Source organism: Pseudorca crassidens, chromosome 10 (genome assembly GCF_039906515.1).
Source record: "Pseudorca crassidens isolate mPseCra1 chromosome 10, mPseCra1.hap1, whole genome shotgun sequence".
Taxonomy (NCBI): domain Eukaryota; kingdom Metazoa; phylum Chordata; class Mammalia; order Artiodactyla; family Delphinidae; genus Pseudorca; species Pseudorca crassidens.
This window is the reverse complement of record NC_090305.1, coordinates 32,642,291-32,660,969: the sequence shown is the minus strand read 5'-3', so window position 1 is coordinate 32,660,969 and position 18,679 is coordinate 32,642,291. Positions and strand designations below refer to the sequence as shown.

The following is an 18,679-nucleotide window of genomic DNA, read 5'->3' as shown; positions in this document are numbered from 1 at the left end:
AAATGCCCTGAGCAAAGACAGTCCTGAAGAGCACATTGGTTTGGTTCAGACTGAACCCTTGTTTCAGGGATGCTGGGGAGAGGAGAGGGCTGAGGAGAGATTTTCTGGAAGGTTCAGGATCTCAGGCAGGGCAAAAGCGTTTGGGGTGCTCTGGGGCACTTGGGAGCAGGAGAACCTATGAAGCTGGTGAGATCAGGGTGTCCCACCTCCCTGCTTTCTTCAGTTCCCGCTCCCCCCACAGTCTTCGGCCCCTGTCTTCCTCTGGCTTCCTTTCTCCTTCACATCTATTTAGACAAACCATGCTCTTGGGAAAGGAAGTGACATTAGCCACTTACATGGGAGTATGAATGTAAGACCTGGGTGACCTCCCTCCGGGGGTTGTATTTTAAGCCGTATGAACAAATTGATAAAAATGTTGTGCAGATTGGAGTTGGCAGGTCCCACATAGGCTGGGGTACGATGTTGAGAAAGCCCCACGGGAGGCTTTGATCTCTCACCCTTCCCCTCACAGGCTCGATGCAGGGGGGAGGATGGCAGTCCGCCCCCTGTCCGCAGCCTGAGTGTGAGTGAGGCCTCTGTGGTTCTCAGGGGGGCACCCTGGCATCTGGGAGAGGACAATTCTTCCTTGTATAGCATCCTACAACCAGGAATACCCTCACCTTGGGGCTGGTACTCCCCAGTTGAGAACCTCTGCAAGTAACGTGAGATTCACAGCACAGGTTAAGATAACGATGGAAGAGATGTCCCCAGGTAGGATCCAGGTCCCAGAAGCAAATGTCAGAAGGGACCCAGCCCCTGCCTGGCAGAACTCGCAGTCTCCTGGGGTGGCAGATTCGTAAACATACACATGCTCCTCTCTGTGACGAGAGGGGACACAGGCAGTGCTGGAAAGGCAAATTAACCCCCATCAATGCAGGAGGGAACAGCTCCCTGCAGGAGGTGACATCGAGCTGGGGTGGACGGCAAAGCGTGGGAGGACAGGCTGTGTGTGGGGAGTGGCATTCGTAAAGGCACAGAGGTGTGAGCAATTTGTGGAAAAGCAAATGAATTTGAGATGGGTCTGGCTAGGGGAAGGGGGAAATGGGGCCTTTGGCTGGCCGTCAGGGGCCTTGAATGCCAAACTAAGGCATGCGGACTTTGTCCTGGGCTGGGAGTCACTGGAGTTTGCTGGAGGTGGTGAAACCAGCCAGGTAGGCTTGAAGGGTGGTGGTAAAAGAGGCTAGAAAACCATCAGCTCGAGGGCCAGGTGGGTGTGTTTGCCCTGGGTGCAGCGGGAGAGAGCCTGCGTTGGGTGGGAGCCCTAGCTGGGCAAACATCAAATTGCCTTTAGGAAAGTCAGAAGATCCAGGTTCCTGGGCGTGGTTTGGAGGACAGTGTTCCTTGGGCACAGGAACCAGGTTTTACTTTTTGCCCGTTTAGATTCCTGGAACACAGTAGGCATTCAAAAATGCGTGTTGGGGCTTCCCTGGTGGCGCAGTGGTTGAGAGTCCGCCTGCCGATGCAGGGGACGCGGGTTTGTGCCCGGTCCGGGAATATCCCACATGCCGCGGAGCAGCTAGGCCCGTGAGCCATGGCCGCTGAGCCTGCGCATCCGGAGACTGTGCTTCACAACGGGAGAGGCCACGACAGTGAGAGGCCCGCGTACCGCAAAAAAAAAAAAAAAAGAAAAGAAAAAAAATTGTGTGTTGAATGAATGACTAAATGAATGAATGAGATCTTTGCAGGGACTGAGGTTGGAGGGTGGCAACCCAGGACGTGGCTGAGCCTGGCCCAGGGTGGGAGAAGTGCAGTGGTCAGGGGGTCTCAGGCATCAGCTTCCACCTTGCCACCTCCTTGGGGTCCTTGGGGGTCCAGAGAGGCTGGGCACTGAGCCCCACGTTGGGTGGCTTTGCAGGTCACGAATGGATCTGCCCGGCTCACCCTCGCGCCAGGCCTGTTCCTCGCAGCCGGCCCAGATGCTGTCAGTGGACACGGGCCACGCCGACCGGCAGGCTAGCGGCCGCATGGACGTGTCAGCCTCCGTGGAACAGGAGGCCCTGAGCAATGCCTTCCGCTCGGTGCCGCTGGCCGAGGAGGAGGACTTCGACAGCAAGGAGTGGGTCATCATTGACAAGGAGACAGAGCTGAAGGACTTCCCCCCGGGGGCGGAGCCTAGTACGTCGGGCACCACGGACGAGGAGCCCGAGGAGCTGCGGCCGCTGCCCGAGGAGGGCGAGGAGCGTCGGCGGCCAGGGCCGGAGCCCGCCGTCCGGCCCCGGGGACGCGGCATGCACATACTGGCCGAGGAGGACCTGCGGCTGATGCCGGCTCAGCCCCTGCCACCCCAGCTGAACCAGGCCGATGGCCGGTCAGAGACATCACAGCCCCCCACGCCCGGCAGCCCTTCCCACTCGCCCCTGCACTCCGGACCCCGCCCTCGACGGAGAGAGTCGGATCCCACGGGCCCTCAGAGACAGGTAAGGTTGGGCTTGCACCCCACTCCCCACGCCCGACGCCCGCAGTCCTGGCACATAGCCGGGAGTGCTCCTGTGTGCTCCCTGGGGGCTGCCGACTAGCACCAAACTGTTGCAGCTCTGATGAAGGGAGACAGGCTTAAGGGTCTGAAACCAAGCTTATGGGGGCAGCAAGGCTTCCCAGAGGAAGTACCTCCCGGGTCTGAGTTGAGTCTTGCATTCTGGGCGGTGTCAGCCAGGTGACATAGCAGGAGAAGGACCTCCCAGGCCAAGGCGACAGGGTGTGCAAAGCCCCAGAGGTGGCCATCAGAAAGCACTGCTCTGCTTGCACTTCGCAGCACATGGGGCTGCGCGGTGGGTCCTGGTGCCCTGTCTGGGAGGGCCTTGGGGTTGGGGCTGGATGCTGAAGGCTTGGTGAGCCACCGCAGGCTTTTAAACGGGGGTGCGACATGATGACACGGGTACTTTTGAAGGATCCCTCTGGCTGCTGTGTGGAAAATGGATTGAAGGGACACAAAACTCTCAGCAGGAAGGCCACATGGCAGGCGCCAGCGGGAGAGTGTCCTGGTGGCTTGGACCAGGGTGGGGACTTCGGATTTGGGGCAAGGTGGATGCAGCCGAGAGGTGTTGGGTGAGGACTGAGGGAGCTGTGACGGAGCAGAGGGGCTCTCCACTGACGCCCGGTGTTCCGGGTGGGTGGCGGTGCCGTCACTGAGTGGCTTTAAAAGGAGTAGCACCTCAGCTTTGGAAGCAATGACCTCGTGGTACCTGTGGGATGTCCACTGTGGAGGCATCAGTTCTCAGCAGAGAGATCTCGCCAGGAGATACGGACTGGGGGGTCTTGTAGTCCACAGGAGTGGATGATGTTACCCAAGAGGACACCCGAGATGGTGGGGAGAGCCAAGGGTGAAGGCAGAGCTGGGAGGGGGGAGGAGAAAGGAAAGGGAGCCCTTGAGAACGAGTGAGCTGAAGGGGTCAGAGCGTGGAACACCTGGGGAGAGGGCTCCTGGAAGTCAGCGAAGGAGCTGCTGAAAGAGGGTGAGGCCAGCAGGGGATGTCCTGTGGTCAGGGCAGGCTCCATGCGGGGGGTGAGCCCTGAGGACCAGGACGCTCAGACAGTGATGGGGAGAAAAGGAGCCTGGGCAGCAGGGACCCTAAAGTGGGCACAGGGGCGGGCATGCTGGGGGCCCTGGGTGGACCCGGTCAGACTGCCATGGCACCTTCTCGTGTGGGAGGACTGCGGGACAAGGCAGGACGGGCAGGGAGGGGCCGGATGGTGGTTGCATCATAAATGCCAGGGGGAGGGTCTGCAGCACGTCTCATGGTATTTTCTTCTGGCAAACATGGGGTGTCAGAATAGGCAGCAGGCCACTGGCCTGGCCTGGCTTCTCTGTGTGGGGTAGAGGCTGACCTCTGATCCAGGAATATGGCTCCAGCACTCACCCTGGGTGTTGAATGGGGTCTGTGCTCCCTCAGAGGACTGGGGAGAGCAAGGAGGTGATGCTAGAGGGCTCAGGGGCTGTGCCGCGTTCCACTGGACTGTCCCACGTTGGGGGCATGCACGCAGAAGGCTCTGGGAGATGCCAGGTGCAGGGCTGGGGCCAGTTCTGCTGTGTGCTCAGAATCGGGAGGTCTGGCCGGGAGATCGCAGGTGCTCTGGAGAAGGCAGCTCCGAGTAGGGCTGTCTTTACGCCCCATCCCTGTGTGTAGAAGAGACAACCTCTGACCCAAGATCCTGAGGAGTGTTCATCCTGGCCTTGCCCTGGACACTGGAAAATTGGGGGCTCAAAAAGTGGGGACCATGAGCTTCCACCCAGAGGGGTCCTAGCCAGCCTGAGTTGGAGGCTCAGCTGTGGCAGGATGTGGGCAGCATGGCTGTGTTGCTGACCTGGACACTGTGCGCACCAGAACCAGCACTGGGAAGCAGGAGAGGGAGCAAGAGCTGTTTGGGCTCCCTTGCTCCCCTCTCATTCATTCATGCACTCATTCATCACCTAGTCATTCCCTATTACTGCGTAACTACACTGTGCCGGGGACCGGAGGCATCAGAGATCAGACACACAATAGGTCGTGCTCTTGGGACGTGCAGAGTGGAGGAAAGGAGACAGGGGGTGGTGGTGTGGGGTGGAGAGAAAGCCCAGAATTAAAATCAGGAGGCCGAGTTCTGGACCTGGGCTCTTCCAGTCCCTTCCTGGTGACTGTAGGCCAACTGGGTCTCAGACTTGGGGTGCTGAGCTATCTGGGAGGTTTTTCTCACCTTCAGATGCACCCCCCTTGTCCTAGGAGTCAGCCTCCCACTGGGGAATTCCAGCCAAGGGGGTGAGGAGAGATTTGGGGGAGCAGACTCAGGCCTGTCGTACAGTCAGTCTTGGGCTCAGGTCCTCCTCGTGACAAGGGTGGGCATTGCCTGTCTCAGTGAGCGATGAGCTGATGAGTCGTGTGAGCCTGGAGGGGATGTTAGGTGTGTGCGGGCCTTGGTTTCCCCACAGCGTACAGCATTCTATGGCTGCGTGTGTGCCATAGAATGTCGGTGTCAGCTTACCCAAGAGCGTGCAGCGGTGTGTGGGCGTGTCCATGTGTGTACACACGCGTGTGGGTGCACATGTCAGAGTGTCTGTGTAGAGCGCGTAGTGGGTCTGCGAGTGTGTGGAGATCCATGGAAGCCAGCTGGCAGGGTAATCATCACAGTGATAGTTCTAATGAGGATATGATAGCTGGCACTACTCCCGAAATTCCATATTCTACATGCGCATTCCTCACAACAATACCATGCAGAGGCCATCCCCATTTACAAGGTAAGGAAACTGAGGCTCAGAGTAGCTAAGTCTTTAGCCCAGGGTCACCAGCTGCTAAGTGGTAGAAGCAGGATTTGAATCCAGGCAGCTGGCTCCAGGGCTGTGCCCGGAGCCACACAGTCTGAGGCCTGTGTGTTTAAGAGAGGAGCAAACACAGGCCAGAGAGAGCAGATGACTTGTGCGGGATCAGGAAGAGCCTTTGTGTGTGTGTGGGGGGGTGTATATGTGTGTGTGTGTTGCATGCACACATGTGTGTGCGCCTGCTGGCTGGACTGTGGCAGCAGGTGTGCCTGTGGGCGTGTCATTGCGTGTGGTGCAGCCTCTGTGTGTGTCTTGGTTTGAGCACATGGGGCAGGACATGTCTTGGAGTATTTCAGTACAGCAGGGTGAAGCTGACTCCTTCCTTCGCCAAGGGCAGGGGAAGAGGGAGGAATGGACTGGCACATTTTTTCCTTCTTTTGGTCTGGAAAGAGTCCTGAGCCCAGCCTGGGTGGGGGATGCAAAACTGGCTGCACCCTGGAATCTCAGTTTGTGGAACTCCCCCCATCCTGTAATGTAACTAGATTAAGCGGCTCAGGGCAGGCAGGAAGTCTCTATAGGGACCCCACCCTGCCGCCTTTCTGCAAGGAAGCCCCTCCTAGTCCCAGCTCCGTCGGCTTGGTGTCTGACGTGTGAACTTCCTCCTAACAGCTCCTAAGATAGGAGCACCTGCAACTCTGTCACCTACCCCCGTGGGGAGCAGGGACGAGGATAACGTGGAACCAGGCAGTTTTAGAGCATCTATTGTTCTTTGGTGTGCATCGCATGGTACTTTAATTTTTTTCTTACACACACCTCGTTTTCTTCTCTCCGGAATTTACGGTGCAAATTAGAAGTGACCGGGAAAGCCAGGGCAGAGGAGAGAGCAGCGGACAGAGTGTGTGATTTGGGGGAGGGATGTTTACCCTCCTTCGCGGTTGTCTCTGGCTGATAACCCGGGGGGTCAACATTCCCTGAGTACATGGACATTTGTTTGGCAGCCCCTAGAGCATTTCCCTGCCACGTGTGCGAGGGGCTGGGGGACAAAGATGAATCGGAGCTCACAGTCAAGGGGGTGGGGTGGGGATGCAAAGGTGGAGACACGATGTTTACAGTCAAGGGACAAAGGGAGATAACAGAGAACTTTCCTCTGCTGGGAACAGGGAGCCAGCCTGCCTGGGAAGCCGGGGTGGCCTCAGAGACATGACACTTCAGTGGGGCGCTGAGGACAGGGAGGTGGCCACAAGAAGTACCTGGCCTGAAAGGGCAGGAGCACGCTGGGATTAAATCCCTCTGGCAGCTGACCAAACTCTGGCTGAGATGCTGAACTTGAGCCACCCGCCTGTGCTGCTAGAGGGACTGTGGGCAACTGTGGGTACCTCTGGCCCTCAGTATCCCCAGGTGGGCCTTGGACCCCTAACCCTCAGTGCAGACAGGACCAGTTCAGAAGGATCCTAGACTTGACCACAAAGAAGCTGCAAGGGAAAGTAGAGTGATGGCAAAGACAATCCTACAGAATATTCTGTCTCCTCGCCTTTCTGCTGGAGGTTCCATGCCGGGTCCCTGGACCCCCATTCAATGGCCTCAGGGGCCCCCTCCTCCTCAGCCCTCTAGCAGCTGGCCCAGCCAGTCCTCACTGGCCCCGCCTAACGATATGTAAACTGGCCTCAGTCCCAGGAAGAGCTAGGGGTCAGGATGGGAAACATCTGATGACAGCCAAGTCACCATTTCCATCCCCATAAGCCTGGGACACCGAGCCCCACTTTCCCTTTTCCCTTTGAGGGCACGAGGGCAGCAGGGCACAGGCGTGATTCTTCCCAACGGTGGCCAAGTGAGGCGGCCACACCCTGCCATGTGGCTCGACCTTGCAGAGGACAGGGAAAAAGCCACCTTGGAGAAATGATTTCAATCGACTCCTCCACCCTCCAGTCCTCTATCCCTTTCTTCATTCTCAAGAGTGATTTAAAGGGTAATAAAACAGTTCACATGACACAGCATTTACACCATGGCCAGCACTGTTCCAAGGGCTTTGCATATTATAACATCTGATCCTTATAAAGGTCCTATGATGTGGGAACCATAGTCACCTCCATTTTACTGAGGAAGCTGAGGCATGAAGAAGTAAAGTAACTTGCTTGAGGTCACCCAGGTAGTAAGTGGTGTAGTTGGGATTCAAACATAAGTAGTCGGACCTCAGAGTCCTACCCTCTGCTACGTTGTCACTGAGACCCTGACTGCCCCTGTCATGGGGGCAGGAGTGCCACCTCAGAGGGCATGTAGCTGGTGTTCTCTAGACCTCATGAAGGGCATGGAGTCCAGCTGGGAAGACAGATGGTGCACAGATGCTAATACATTTTAGAGCGGCCTTCCTGGGGGGCAGGATTTCCCCAGCCCAAAGGGAACCCCGAGCTATGTAGAGCTAAGCCAGGAAGGCATCCTGGAGAAAGTGAGTGACCAAGGTCTCTGCAAGGAGACCATGGTGTGAGGAGGAGGCCGGGAAAGGGCACTGGAGGCCGGAGCCTAGATTGTGAGGCAGGAAAGTACTACAGTCTGCACCCCTCTGCACCCTGCCGGACCCTGCCGACCTGCCCGGGACGCCGGTGCCGCAGGGGCTGTCAGCGGTGGGGTGGCCCCCCGAGACGGAGCTGTCGAGTCTGTGCCTGACGCCTCTTTTCCCTCCACTCTCTTGGTCTCTTTCAGTTGGAGGAGGACAGACTCTCGGGGCACTCCCTCCCGCGGTACAGCCCCCTGCGACGACTGGCGTCCTCCGTTTTCTCCTCCTCCACGCTGGAGACCGAGCATTACCCTCACCCTGGCGGCGGCGGCTCCTCCGGTTCCCTCATTCAGCGCAGCCGCTCGGCGGAGAGCAGCCCCGTGCGGGCGCCCCACCGGCGCCACGCGCCCCTGGCCGCCGGCAACCACAGACTCGTGCCCTCGGTGCTCCGCATCTCGCGGTCACAGCTGCAGCAGGTGTGGGCCCGCTTCACGCACAAGACCTAGGCTGGGCCCCCCCCCTCCTGGAGGGGGCAGGTGGGGGGGGGTGGGGAGCAGGCAGAGACCGTGGTTCCTTCCCAGGACGCAATAATCACACACTCATACACCCTGTCCCTCCCCATCATGCAATACAGCCCCCTATAACGTTGGCCCAAGGTACTGTAACGCCCCGCCCCTCACCCCCCATCGTCTCCCTTTGCTTGGCGCCAGCCAAATGGTGCAGGGAGGGATGGGGCTGTTGGTGCAGCTTCTGGGACAGGACAGGGGCCCTGGGCTGGAGCCACCAGTGAGTCCAGAGTCCAGTGGAAACCAAGGTGTCAGGGAGAGGCATGCTGGGTCAGAGTCAGTCTGGAATGAGGCTTATTCTTTTTAATCTGTGATCTCTTGGCATAGTTGGGCCTGGTCCACCCTTGAGGGGAGTGCCAGGAGACTGGGTCCCTCTTGGTGTGCTGTGTGTCTGTCTATCTGCGTGGGGCAAGGTGTGTGGCCCTGTGTGTGAGATGGGGACCTGGCCAGCCATATTTGGGGCTTGGTGGGAAAGTGCCTCTACACTCAGTGGTATGGGAGGAAGCAGCCCTGTAACCCAGTGAGCCCTTCCCATGCCATTGTCAGAGGACAGAGTCCTTGCCCTCCCACATCTCAACCCAGGAGGCCTGGAGCTCAATCCACTGTAGGCTGCCCGTCCCCCAAGGCATATGTGTCACCATCCACTGGTGGGATTGGTTGCCTGGCCCAGCTCCTTAGGAGCTGAGCAAGCATGAACAGGGGCCTGGGATCTGCCTCTCAAAGCGAGCTGGAGCCTCGGCGTGAAAGGACCCCGTCTAGTAGCAGCGGCAGAGAGGGTGGTTGTAAAGGATGAGGTAGGACCTGTGAGCTCAGGACAAATTCCAGACACAGCAGTCCCACCACTGCCCCTCTCAGAGGGTGACTCATTCCTGTGGGTGCTCCGCCAACCTTTTTGCCCCCCAGGGGCGGTGGTGAAGACAGAGCAACAGGGCACCTGGTAGGCTGATCAGATGGGGATCTGGAGATGGGTGGGGGAATCAGGATGCCAGATTGCTTATGCTCTTTCTGCCTGTTTCTCAGCACCCTACCTGTCACTGAAGGGACCCCCAAGGTTCTCTTTCTTCGTTCCTGCCCATGTCAGCCAGCACCTCTGTTCCCCTGGGGAATGCGGCAGTGGTGAAGATGGCTCCAAGAAGGGCAGCACCTGTATAGGGAGGGAAGGAGGGGAGGAGACCTGAAGGTTTGCAAAATGTTGACTGCAGTAAGGTTGCACCTGTGTGTGTGCTTGTGCGCACGCAGGGACGCTTATGAGTACGAGTGTGCTTATGTACGAGCATTTGTGCATGTGGCAGGGTTGTCACGGATAGATGCTCAGGCTGTGCGCGGCCATTTACATAGACCCTAACGTGAATGGCATCCACTGAAGTTGCACAGTGCTGCAGTCCTGTGTGTGGGGGTGTGTATGAGTGCGCATGTGTGTGTGTGTTAGGGAGTCAGAAACATGTCTGTGCAGTCCTTGGTAGTTTCCTATGTACCTACTATCATCCTGGCTCCTCTTTCTCCCTCCTTCCTCTCTTGATGTCTGCTTCCCTCCCAACTCATCTCCCTTCAACTCCTGTCTCTGGTTGCAGTAGAGGCCTCAGGGCCCCTGCCCCAGCCTAGGGATGCCGTAGTGGGTGGGCAGTGCCCCGAGCCAAACTGTTCTCCTACGTGGCTTGTCCATGTGAGCTAAGCCTGCACCCACCACTCTCCTTTCTCCAAAATCTGTTTCTTTTTGAGGATATCTGGGCCAAGAGCACCCTCTCCATCTAGGGATGAAAGCCAGACTCGGGCCCACCCCCATCCTGACTGCTCATTTTTGAACCTCCCCAAGTCCAAGCCTCTGTTGCCCTCCGGGATGTTTTGTGTGGCTCTGCATCCTGCGGTGGCAGAAGGTAGAGGAGGGTCAGGGTAGACCCTCAAGAAAAGAGGGAAAACACAAAGCACAAAGGTGAGGGGGTGGGATGGACAGTAGCCCTACTCCCCGTCTTCTGGCACTGCCCCCCTCTCTCCCTGCTACCCTCTGGCCCTCTTTCCATCCTCTCCAGCTAGTGACAGGGGCTGAAATGAAGAGGAGTCTGTCCACCAGCCACTCTAAAAGTCAGCAGCAGTGGGGTCAGGGCCCCTGTTATCTGGGACTAGATGAAACCAAGCACTCTGTTATCCGGCATTTCCTTCCAGAGGGGTCCACTACCCGACCCTGAGCACAGCTCCCACTCAGTGACCAGCACCCTGAGGTGCTCTAAGATCCCAAAGTGCCTTGTGACATATCAAAGACGGTGGCACTAGCTTCAGCCTCGTTTTAGCATTAAACACATATTTCTGTTTCCAAAGCTTTTGGAGGTGGGGAATCCTGTTTAGCAACCCCAAAGTGGCTGAATTTTCAAACACACACACACGCGCACACACACACACACACACGCGCACACACACACACCAGAACTGATAACTGTGGGAGAGGGTGTGTCCTTTAAAGTAAGATCTTGATTCAAAACATTTTGTCCTTTGGGGGACATCCTTTTACGTGTCCTCCGTAGCGGAGGAGATACTATCTTATAAGCCATAAAGCTCTGAACTAACAGGAAGTGATCTTGATAATATTGAGATTATCTCAGGGCCCCTGCCCCAGCCTAGGGATGCCGTAGTGAGTGGGCAGTGCCCTGAGCCAGACTGTTCTCGTGGATGTCTCATCCATGCGAGCTAAGCCTTCACCCACCACTCTCCTTTCTCCAAAATCTGTTTCTTTTTGAGGCTATCTGGGCCAAGAGCACCCTCTCCATCTAGGAATGATTACCTTTTGAGGGTAGTTTTGACTTTTGGAACATCTAAGGCCATTTGAAGCCACGTGTGTTGCAGCAAGTTCATGTGCAGCTCAGCCGGCCCTGCGTGGTTTGGAGTTGGGGCGCCTGTCTCTAGGTCCCAGGCTGGGTAGGGCCCTGCAGTGTTGTCAGGCTCCTTTGGGTTTCCCAAAGAAGAGGTCAGCGTGTTTCAAGAAATGATACCCTGCTTGGGGAAAGCACATAGCCTCCCCAAGGTCGGCTTTGAAAAGAAGCAGTACTCTTTGTTGTATTGGAAAACGATATTTTCATACTTTAAAGTCACACCCTGCATGTAGTGGTGGCTTCCAATTATGAATTAATTTATTTTATTTAACAGTCACTGGTGCACAGAGCTTATTATGTGCCAGGCAGTGACCTAAGCACTTTACAAAAATAACTTGTTTAATCCTCACAATAGCCTAGGAAGTAGATCCCAGGATTATCTGCATTAAATGGATTAATCAGAATATCTAATTTACAAAAGCGTATTAAAAACCCCACCAATGCCGAATAACTGAGGTCTTGTTTGACGGGAGTTTTAAAGCATTTTAGTCTGTGTATTGGTCTATTTACTGTCCTTTCTGGTTGGCCCCTCCTCGCTCTATCTAGGAAGAAGGAAGTTGTCTATGAGTCAGACTCTCCTTTCTTCTCCATCCCAGAGTCCAGGTGGGGGTCACTCCAGAGTACTGGGGTTGGTTGAAATGGCTGGACCCTGTCTCTCCAGAGACCCCAACCTCTCAATCCCACATGGCCCCAAGCATCCCATAGCAGCTCTGGGGATTAGATGGGTGGAGTAAGAGTTCTGGTGAGAAAGCAGGTGCTCAAAACCCTGTCCTCAGTGGTATTGGTGGAATCCTTGGGGTCAGGCTCACAGGCAGGGCAGGTACTGGCATTGGTGACCACTGACCATGGAGATGTGATATGTCACCAACTCACATGTCAACAGGAGCCAAGCAGTGTCAGGGAGAGGGCACTTGTGGGGATTGTGGTAAACAGAAGGACCACCACCAGTCCTCAGCTCAGCCAATTGTTGCCAGCATCTTCCAATTTTTAAGTGAAATCTCACAATTTTTAATTAGTGGCATCTAATTTTTTAAAAGCAACAACTTTTTAAAGAAAAATCACTGTGTGAGCTAAACAAAACCGGTTTACAGGCAGAGACCCTGAACTCAGTTTGAACCTCTCTGAGCCTGAGGACTCACTCACCCCCCCCAAATCTATCCAAGGCTGTAGCACTCAAATGGGGGCAGTGTTCTGCCCCAGGAACTCAAACTGGGTGGGCTTCTTAAGAGAAGGCAGTTCGTGGCCAGTGGGGCTGTGTGCCGGGTGCTGTGTGTACATGTCAGTGAGCTCATGGTGTGTGTGCCTAAGTGTGTGTGTGGGCCGGTGGGTTTGTTCATGGCAAGTGGGGTCCTCCTCAGAGGACCAGTATTTTCTCTGTGGGACAGGAACCTGAGTCAGTGAAAAATGCTCTAGTAAATTCTCAGTAATGAATAGACACCCCCCCACCCACTTAAGGCAGCTTGGGTCACAGCAATAACCATTCAACACTCACCCCTGCCGCTAGCATCCCGAACCCAGCAATCTCCTTTGCGTTTCCAGTTGTGGGGAAAAGGGGAATAGCCCTGCCCAGCACATGGGGGAATAGCGGAAACTCTGAGCCATGCTGGTACCTTAACCCTTGCTCCCCCAGCCAAGAGGGGCAGGCCCCTCCAATCCCAGGAAAAGCCAGGGTTCCTCTCTGTGGAGGGGCCCAGGACCCTCCTTTGCTATTTCTCTCCTCTGCCCTGCTTAGATCTCCTTTTCTGGGGAGGGGTGGTGCTGTCTGCCCAGGCAGTGGTTGGGGGGGCCTGGGCTACTGGGGTGTGCAGAAAGAGCTGTGGCAATGTGTCTATATTGGGTGACCAGGGGAGGGGACCATGCTTAGGGAGGATATGGGGGCCCCTGGCTGTGGGAGCATGATGCTGTATCTCCTGCTGTCCTTCGGTTGATTTGGTACCTGAGGATGGAAGAATAGACCTCTAAGGAGGGCCCGAACACCCCCCCACCCCAAACTCCACTGAGATTCCAGCCCATAGGGCAGGAATCAGCCCACCCCCATGGGCAGTCCTTGGTAACAAGGAGTGTGGCAAATCACTCTTCTTAAGTTGGGGGGCACGTCCCCAAAGTTTGCATTATTCCCATTAGGGACAGAGGTGCCCCCTGGGACTGGTGGGGTCAGCCTCTGAAAATTGTAAAGCATCCTTCTCCCTAAGGGAGAGGCTCCCAGTCTGAGGACCACATCCCTCAAATATCCCAAATGGTTTCTCACACCACCCAGTGGGCTTCCCAGCTTAGGGAGCCCCTGGGCTTGAATGGCCCCAGCCCCCCAAGTGAGTAGTTAAGAAGCAGTGGGGGAAGAGGGGCAATGAAGCCCAAAGGACTATGGGAAACTTTCTAGACCTCCGCTTCCACTTGGTTCCGCCGTGCGTCCCACCACGTACCCTCCCTTCTACCTGCACAGGCTCTGAGGGTGGGGGGGCTTGGGGTTCACCTTGCCACGACTAACAGCCCCCCCTCTCTCTCACACACACGCACACGCGCACACACACACACACATACCCATAGCTGCAGGCACACTTCATGCACTCTCCGGACAGCAAACTAGCAGCCCCCCCCGCCCAGGAGAGCACGAGGATCGTGTTTCCGGGCCCCTTTCACAGGTTTATCACTGTATCGGGACCCCCATCTACCACATTCCCCTTTGTCCGCGACCCCTGGACCCGCCCCCGCGGCCGTCGCACCACGAATGTATGTTCAGTCTTTTTAACTAGCTGCTAAGCGGCGTGATCAGGGTACCGCCAGGCCTCCGAGCCCCGGGCTCGAGACCCGCCCCTCACGCCGCCAGAGCTGCCCTCCCGGGCGCCCCGACGTGTGCGCCCGAGGGGGTGTCAGCCTCTGCGCCCCGCTTCCGCCGAGCTGCCTGCTGCTAAAGTCCTCCCCCGGGTTATCGCCCCCAGCCGCCCGCCGCCCCCGCCCCGCGCTGTGCTTGTGTTAGCTTCCCCTCCGCAGGCTCTCGGTCGCAGGGTCCCTGGCCCAGGGCGGGGCGGGGCTGGAGTGGTAGCTCGCCCCTCAGGGCTTCAGGGCAGGATGCTGACGAGGGCTGGGAGTGGAAGCTGGCCAATTCTCCCGGCTCGAAGAGCCCCTGTCGCCCACCCCTGATTCCAGTTACCTCACCGCCTACAGAGCTGCCCCCTCCCCCCGCTAAATAACTGGCCTTGCAATTGGATGCCAAAGAGCCCAGAGTTGAGGGGGACCCAAGCTTTGAGCCTAGGTCTCTCAGAGCCACCCAACACCCCCTTTTGGCCCAAGCCCCTGCGTCCATGTCTCCTGCCCCACCCCACTTACACCACTGAGGGCCCTGGGGGTCCCCAAACATGCCCCCACTTCCAGCTCTTCTCTCTTCCCACCCCCGAAAATAAAACTCAGGGACCAACATCTGCTTCCTTTGCACTTGCTCCGTCGACCCCTGCCCCCACACTTGGAGGGGCTTCCGAGGGTGAAGAGGCGGGGTTCGGGGCCCATGTGGCTGACAGTACTGAGCGAGGAGAGGGCTGGCCCCTGCCCCCTAAGAGGTGAGACTGGTGGAATGGGGGAAGCTCAGCCCTGGGGCCCACCTGAGCCCTTTCCCTCCAGGGACCCAAGGAGCCCCCTCGGATTGTTGGGAGACACTTCCTGATCGAGGTGGGGAGGGGAGCGAGGGATAGGAAGGGGATTGGTGAGAGGACCTCCCTCCCGGAGGTCCCGAATCCCAGCCTGTTTATTCCTGGGCTTCCCCATCCCATCACACCCCCCCCGCCCCCGCATTTTGTACTGCAATAATACTGTATTATAAGCTTGCACTATTTCCCGACCCCGGCCAGCATAAGCATGCGCGAAAAACTCAAAACCACACACACACAGGAAGATGGGACGCTTTTTTTTTTCTTTCTCTCTCTCTCTCTCTCTCCGGGGTGCGTCCTCAGTGTACAAAGCGGCGTCGGGGGCGGGGGGGTGGTCCCGGGCCCGGGTAGAAGAGCATGCACTGAGACCCCGCCCCTAGACTGCGAGTACTGTACAAATCCAACACTTGAAACTGACACGCACACGCGCGGCGCCGCCGGGGAGGGGGGTGGGACACGGCCACGCACCCCCGCGCACACGGCCACGCACAGGCGGGGGTGGGGGGCGCCCCGCCTTCAGGCGTCGCTGTGCGAGGGATCTTGTGCCTTTTAAAGTCCCTGTATGTTAATGCAGACAATCCGGAGAGCTTGTGTACTACCAAATCCTGATTAAAGACGCCTTCCAGGAACCTGCGCTGCGCCTGCTTTCTTTCACCCTCCTCCTTCCTAACCCACCATTCGATGCAGAACCAATTCTTGGGTCGCCGGGCTGGGCAGAGGGCAGGGTCTAGTCTTCTGCTGACTCAGGGATGGGGTGGGGGGCAAACTCCAGATCAATGGATCCAGTCCCACTCCTCTTACCTCTGCTAAGACGGGCTAGATCGGGAGGGGACCGGAGGTTTCAGCCTAGTTGGACTTGAGCAACCCTCAGGAGGCGGCTGGCTGTCTCCTTTCATCCGCAGGAGGGCTTCGGGGGTGGACTCTGGTCTTTGGGGCCGACTCCAAATCGCCAACTTGCTGGAGGGGGGATGCGGAGTAGGAAGGTGGGCGTACTAATCAGTTTTCTATGGATCAGACAATTGAGGCCAAGTGTGTGCTGGGGGTGGGAAGCCAGAATGCCAGAGAGCCCTGTGGGAGGGAAGGGCACGGGAGCCTTCCCCCGTCCCCTGCTTTAATGGGGGGTCTGAAGTAGCCCTGGCTTGGGGGAGAATGGTCTGTTGAGGGGGATCAGTGAGAGAGTGGACTGTGCAGAGCCAAGGGAATGCAGGGATAGAATGTGGGTTGAGGGAGAACTAGGACAAGGAGAGGGGTGGGACTCAAAGGAGAGGATCGCAGAGACTTTGGAGACTGCAGAGAGAGGGTGAAAGTGGAGGGGGGCTCACCCTCTCTCTGTCCCCCACCCCACCCCTGCAAGCCTGCAGCCACAGCACCAAAAGAGGAAGATGCTTTTCTCGGGGCCTAAAGCAAGTGTGTGGGTAGAGGAAGGGCAAGCTGCAGCTGCATTTCTTGACCCGCAGAGCATTTAGAATGTCCCCATGCTGTCAGATCCTTGCCCTGGGGCAGCCAGGGAGAGGTTGGGGACACTGAGATCTGGGGGTCAAGTATGTGAGGATCTGTAGAGACCTAGGGTAGGCAGCTGCCTTCCCAGCTCATCTTACCCCTTCCACCCAGATGACTGCCACAGGCCAGTGTGCCCGGGGTGGGTGGCAGCCCTGGGTGTGGGGTGGAGGAGCAGAGGGAGGGCTCTTGGCTTGGCAGACGTTGTTTGAGAATAGAGACCCGGACAGACAGATGAAGAATCTGGGAAAGGCAGAGGTGGGCAGAGGAAGCTACCCTGTTGACTTCTCATCTCCAATTTTCAGTCTGGGAAATTATGGCAATTGGGGGGGGGTCCCCTGGGGAGGAGGGGAGATGGGAGGTATGCGCTGGGCATCCGCTGAGGGAGGAGATGGGGCACTGCTATGAGAGGCACAAAGCCCTCCCCGCCCTGCAGTGAGGGAGGGGCGGGGTGTCAGAGTTCACACTCCTCTTGTCCATCGGCAGCCCCCCTTCTTTGCCCTTGGGACTGTGGGCTGATGTGCAGTGCACAATGTCTGGGACTGGCTAGGGCCCAGGCAGGAGAGTTGCTCAGTGCACGCTGTGTGGGGATGGGGGTATGTGGGGTAACCTGTCTCCAGCGTCAGTAGCAGAGAAGTCAAGGCTGAGGAGAGCCCAGTTTTGTTGGTGGCAGGGGCAGTTGGGAGTCTGGTCCGTCTACCTCTGTTCACTTCTCCGGCTGACTGGAGTAAACACGGGCTTGGGCTGAGTTCTGAAGCTGGTGAGGCCACATGCCGCTGCTCTGGGCTCAGCGGAGGCAGGGGCAGGGCTGAGGCTTTCATTCTCTCTGTCTCAGCTCCAAAGGCCTGCCTCTCCTCCTCCCACACTATTCACCCTCACCACATCTGCCTTTGGCCAAACTCCATCGGCTCACCAGGGAGCTTTGAAACAGGTTTCTGGGCCTCAACTCTGACCTACAGAATCTAGGGAGTAGGACTCAGGGCTCTGCTTTTTTAAGAAGCACCCCCAAGTCACGTTGTGCCAAGCATGCTGGAGTACCACGATAAGCAGACTGGAATCATAAAGGGCCACTGCCCTGGGAAGGGAGCAGGAAGGTGTGAGCTTCCCCAGACCCCGACTTCCGCTTGGTGACACCCAGCACTGTTTCTTCCCTCTGAGACAGACTGGGAGAGTGTCACTGCTGTCCCCCTCCCATGGTGTCCTCAGGCCTATAGGGCCAATCACACAGAGGCTATCCAGTGACCGTTGGCTGATTGAATGAGCACAGGATCACATGGGCAAATGCATGAATACTCATTGGGCCCAGGCATCCAGGAGAGGCCAGAAGGGGTGTGGGAGGACCTCCCGCTCTCTGAGGAAGGAGGAACTTGAGCCCAGCCCTGGCCCTCCCCAACATGGAGCCAGATGGGGAGGGGCTTTGAAATAGAAAACCCAGCATGCCCAGGCCAGGGTGGGCTTGGCAGTGATCCGTAGGGCAAACCTGTCCCTACTCTGAGGTTCACAGCTCTGCTAGAGGGCAGAGGGTCCTGAGTTTCTCCACGTGGGAGGATGGGAGGCCGGTGAGGCAGTGGAGAGAATCCTGAGCTCTGGGCTGCCCTGGGTGGTGTGCTTTGTGACTTGGGCATGTTGATGCTTCTCTCCAAGCCTCAGTTTCCCCGTCTGATATTATCGGCGATGCCTGATTTCCAGCTCTCATCCCTCATGTGATGGAAGGGGAGGGCTTTGAGATGAAAGGAGAGAGGGTTCCAGCTGTGATCATCTAATGTGGGCACTGTGAGGAGAGGATCCATCCTACGGATGGGGCTTTTCCTGAGAGATCCAAAAACTGGCCGGATGGCAAGGGAAACGGTGGTTCTAACAGGGATGCCCAAAGTGTCAGAGATGGGACAGGGAACATAGGCAGAGGTTCTGCTGAGAAAGAATGGCTTGGTGGGGCTGAAGGACATCCCTGCTGGGTAGGATGTATCTAGTGCTGGGTGGGTGAGCTCTGAGCCAGACAGGATAAAAACATAATCAGAACACACCCCCGAGTGTGCTGGGGTCCTGTCCAGTGTCTGATGCTATTTTGTCTTGCATCGCTCCTCCCCACTCCATCAAGGCCTCACTGATGGTCTGACTGTGAGGAAGATTATGGCAGTTAAGGAGGGGAGAAGTCACAGCCTCGAGCAAATCTTGAGCTTGGGGATTCCTTCCCCTCCACCAGCCTTTGGGCTGACTGCACAGAGACCTCAGCTGGGAGAGCCCCTTCTTTCCCCACCCCCCACCCCCCGCCCACAGGTGTGGCATCCAGGAGTTTCTGGGGTTGAGGAAGGAATCAATGATCTTCAAACCAGAGTGAGCAGGGTGGGGGTAGGAGG

At 57.2% G+C, this 18,679-nt stretch overlaps 1 protein-coding gene across 5 annotated transcripts in view; it reads left to right on the top strand.

Moving 5' to 3' along the window:
- The window catches only part of TTBK1 (tau tubulin kinase 1), a 41,794-nt gene that overhangs the window by 15,586 nt on the left and 7,529 nt on the right, over positions 1-18,679 (top strand). For all 5 annotated transcript variants that reach the window (XR_010946827.1, XM_067752876.1, XM_067752877.1 and 2 more), the window contains exon 13: positions 1,895-2,456. Coding sequence is in view for 4 of the 5 variants with exons in the window: in XM_067752876.1 (XP_067608977.1) it covers positions 1,895-2,456 (562 nt within the window). In the remaining variant the exon portion in view is untranslated. The remainder of the gene's footprint in view (positions 1-1,894; positions 2,457-18,679) is intronic.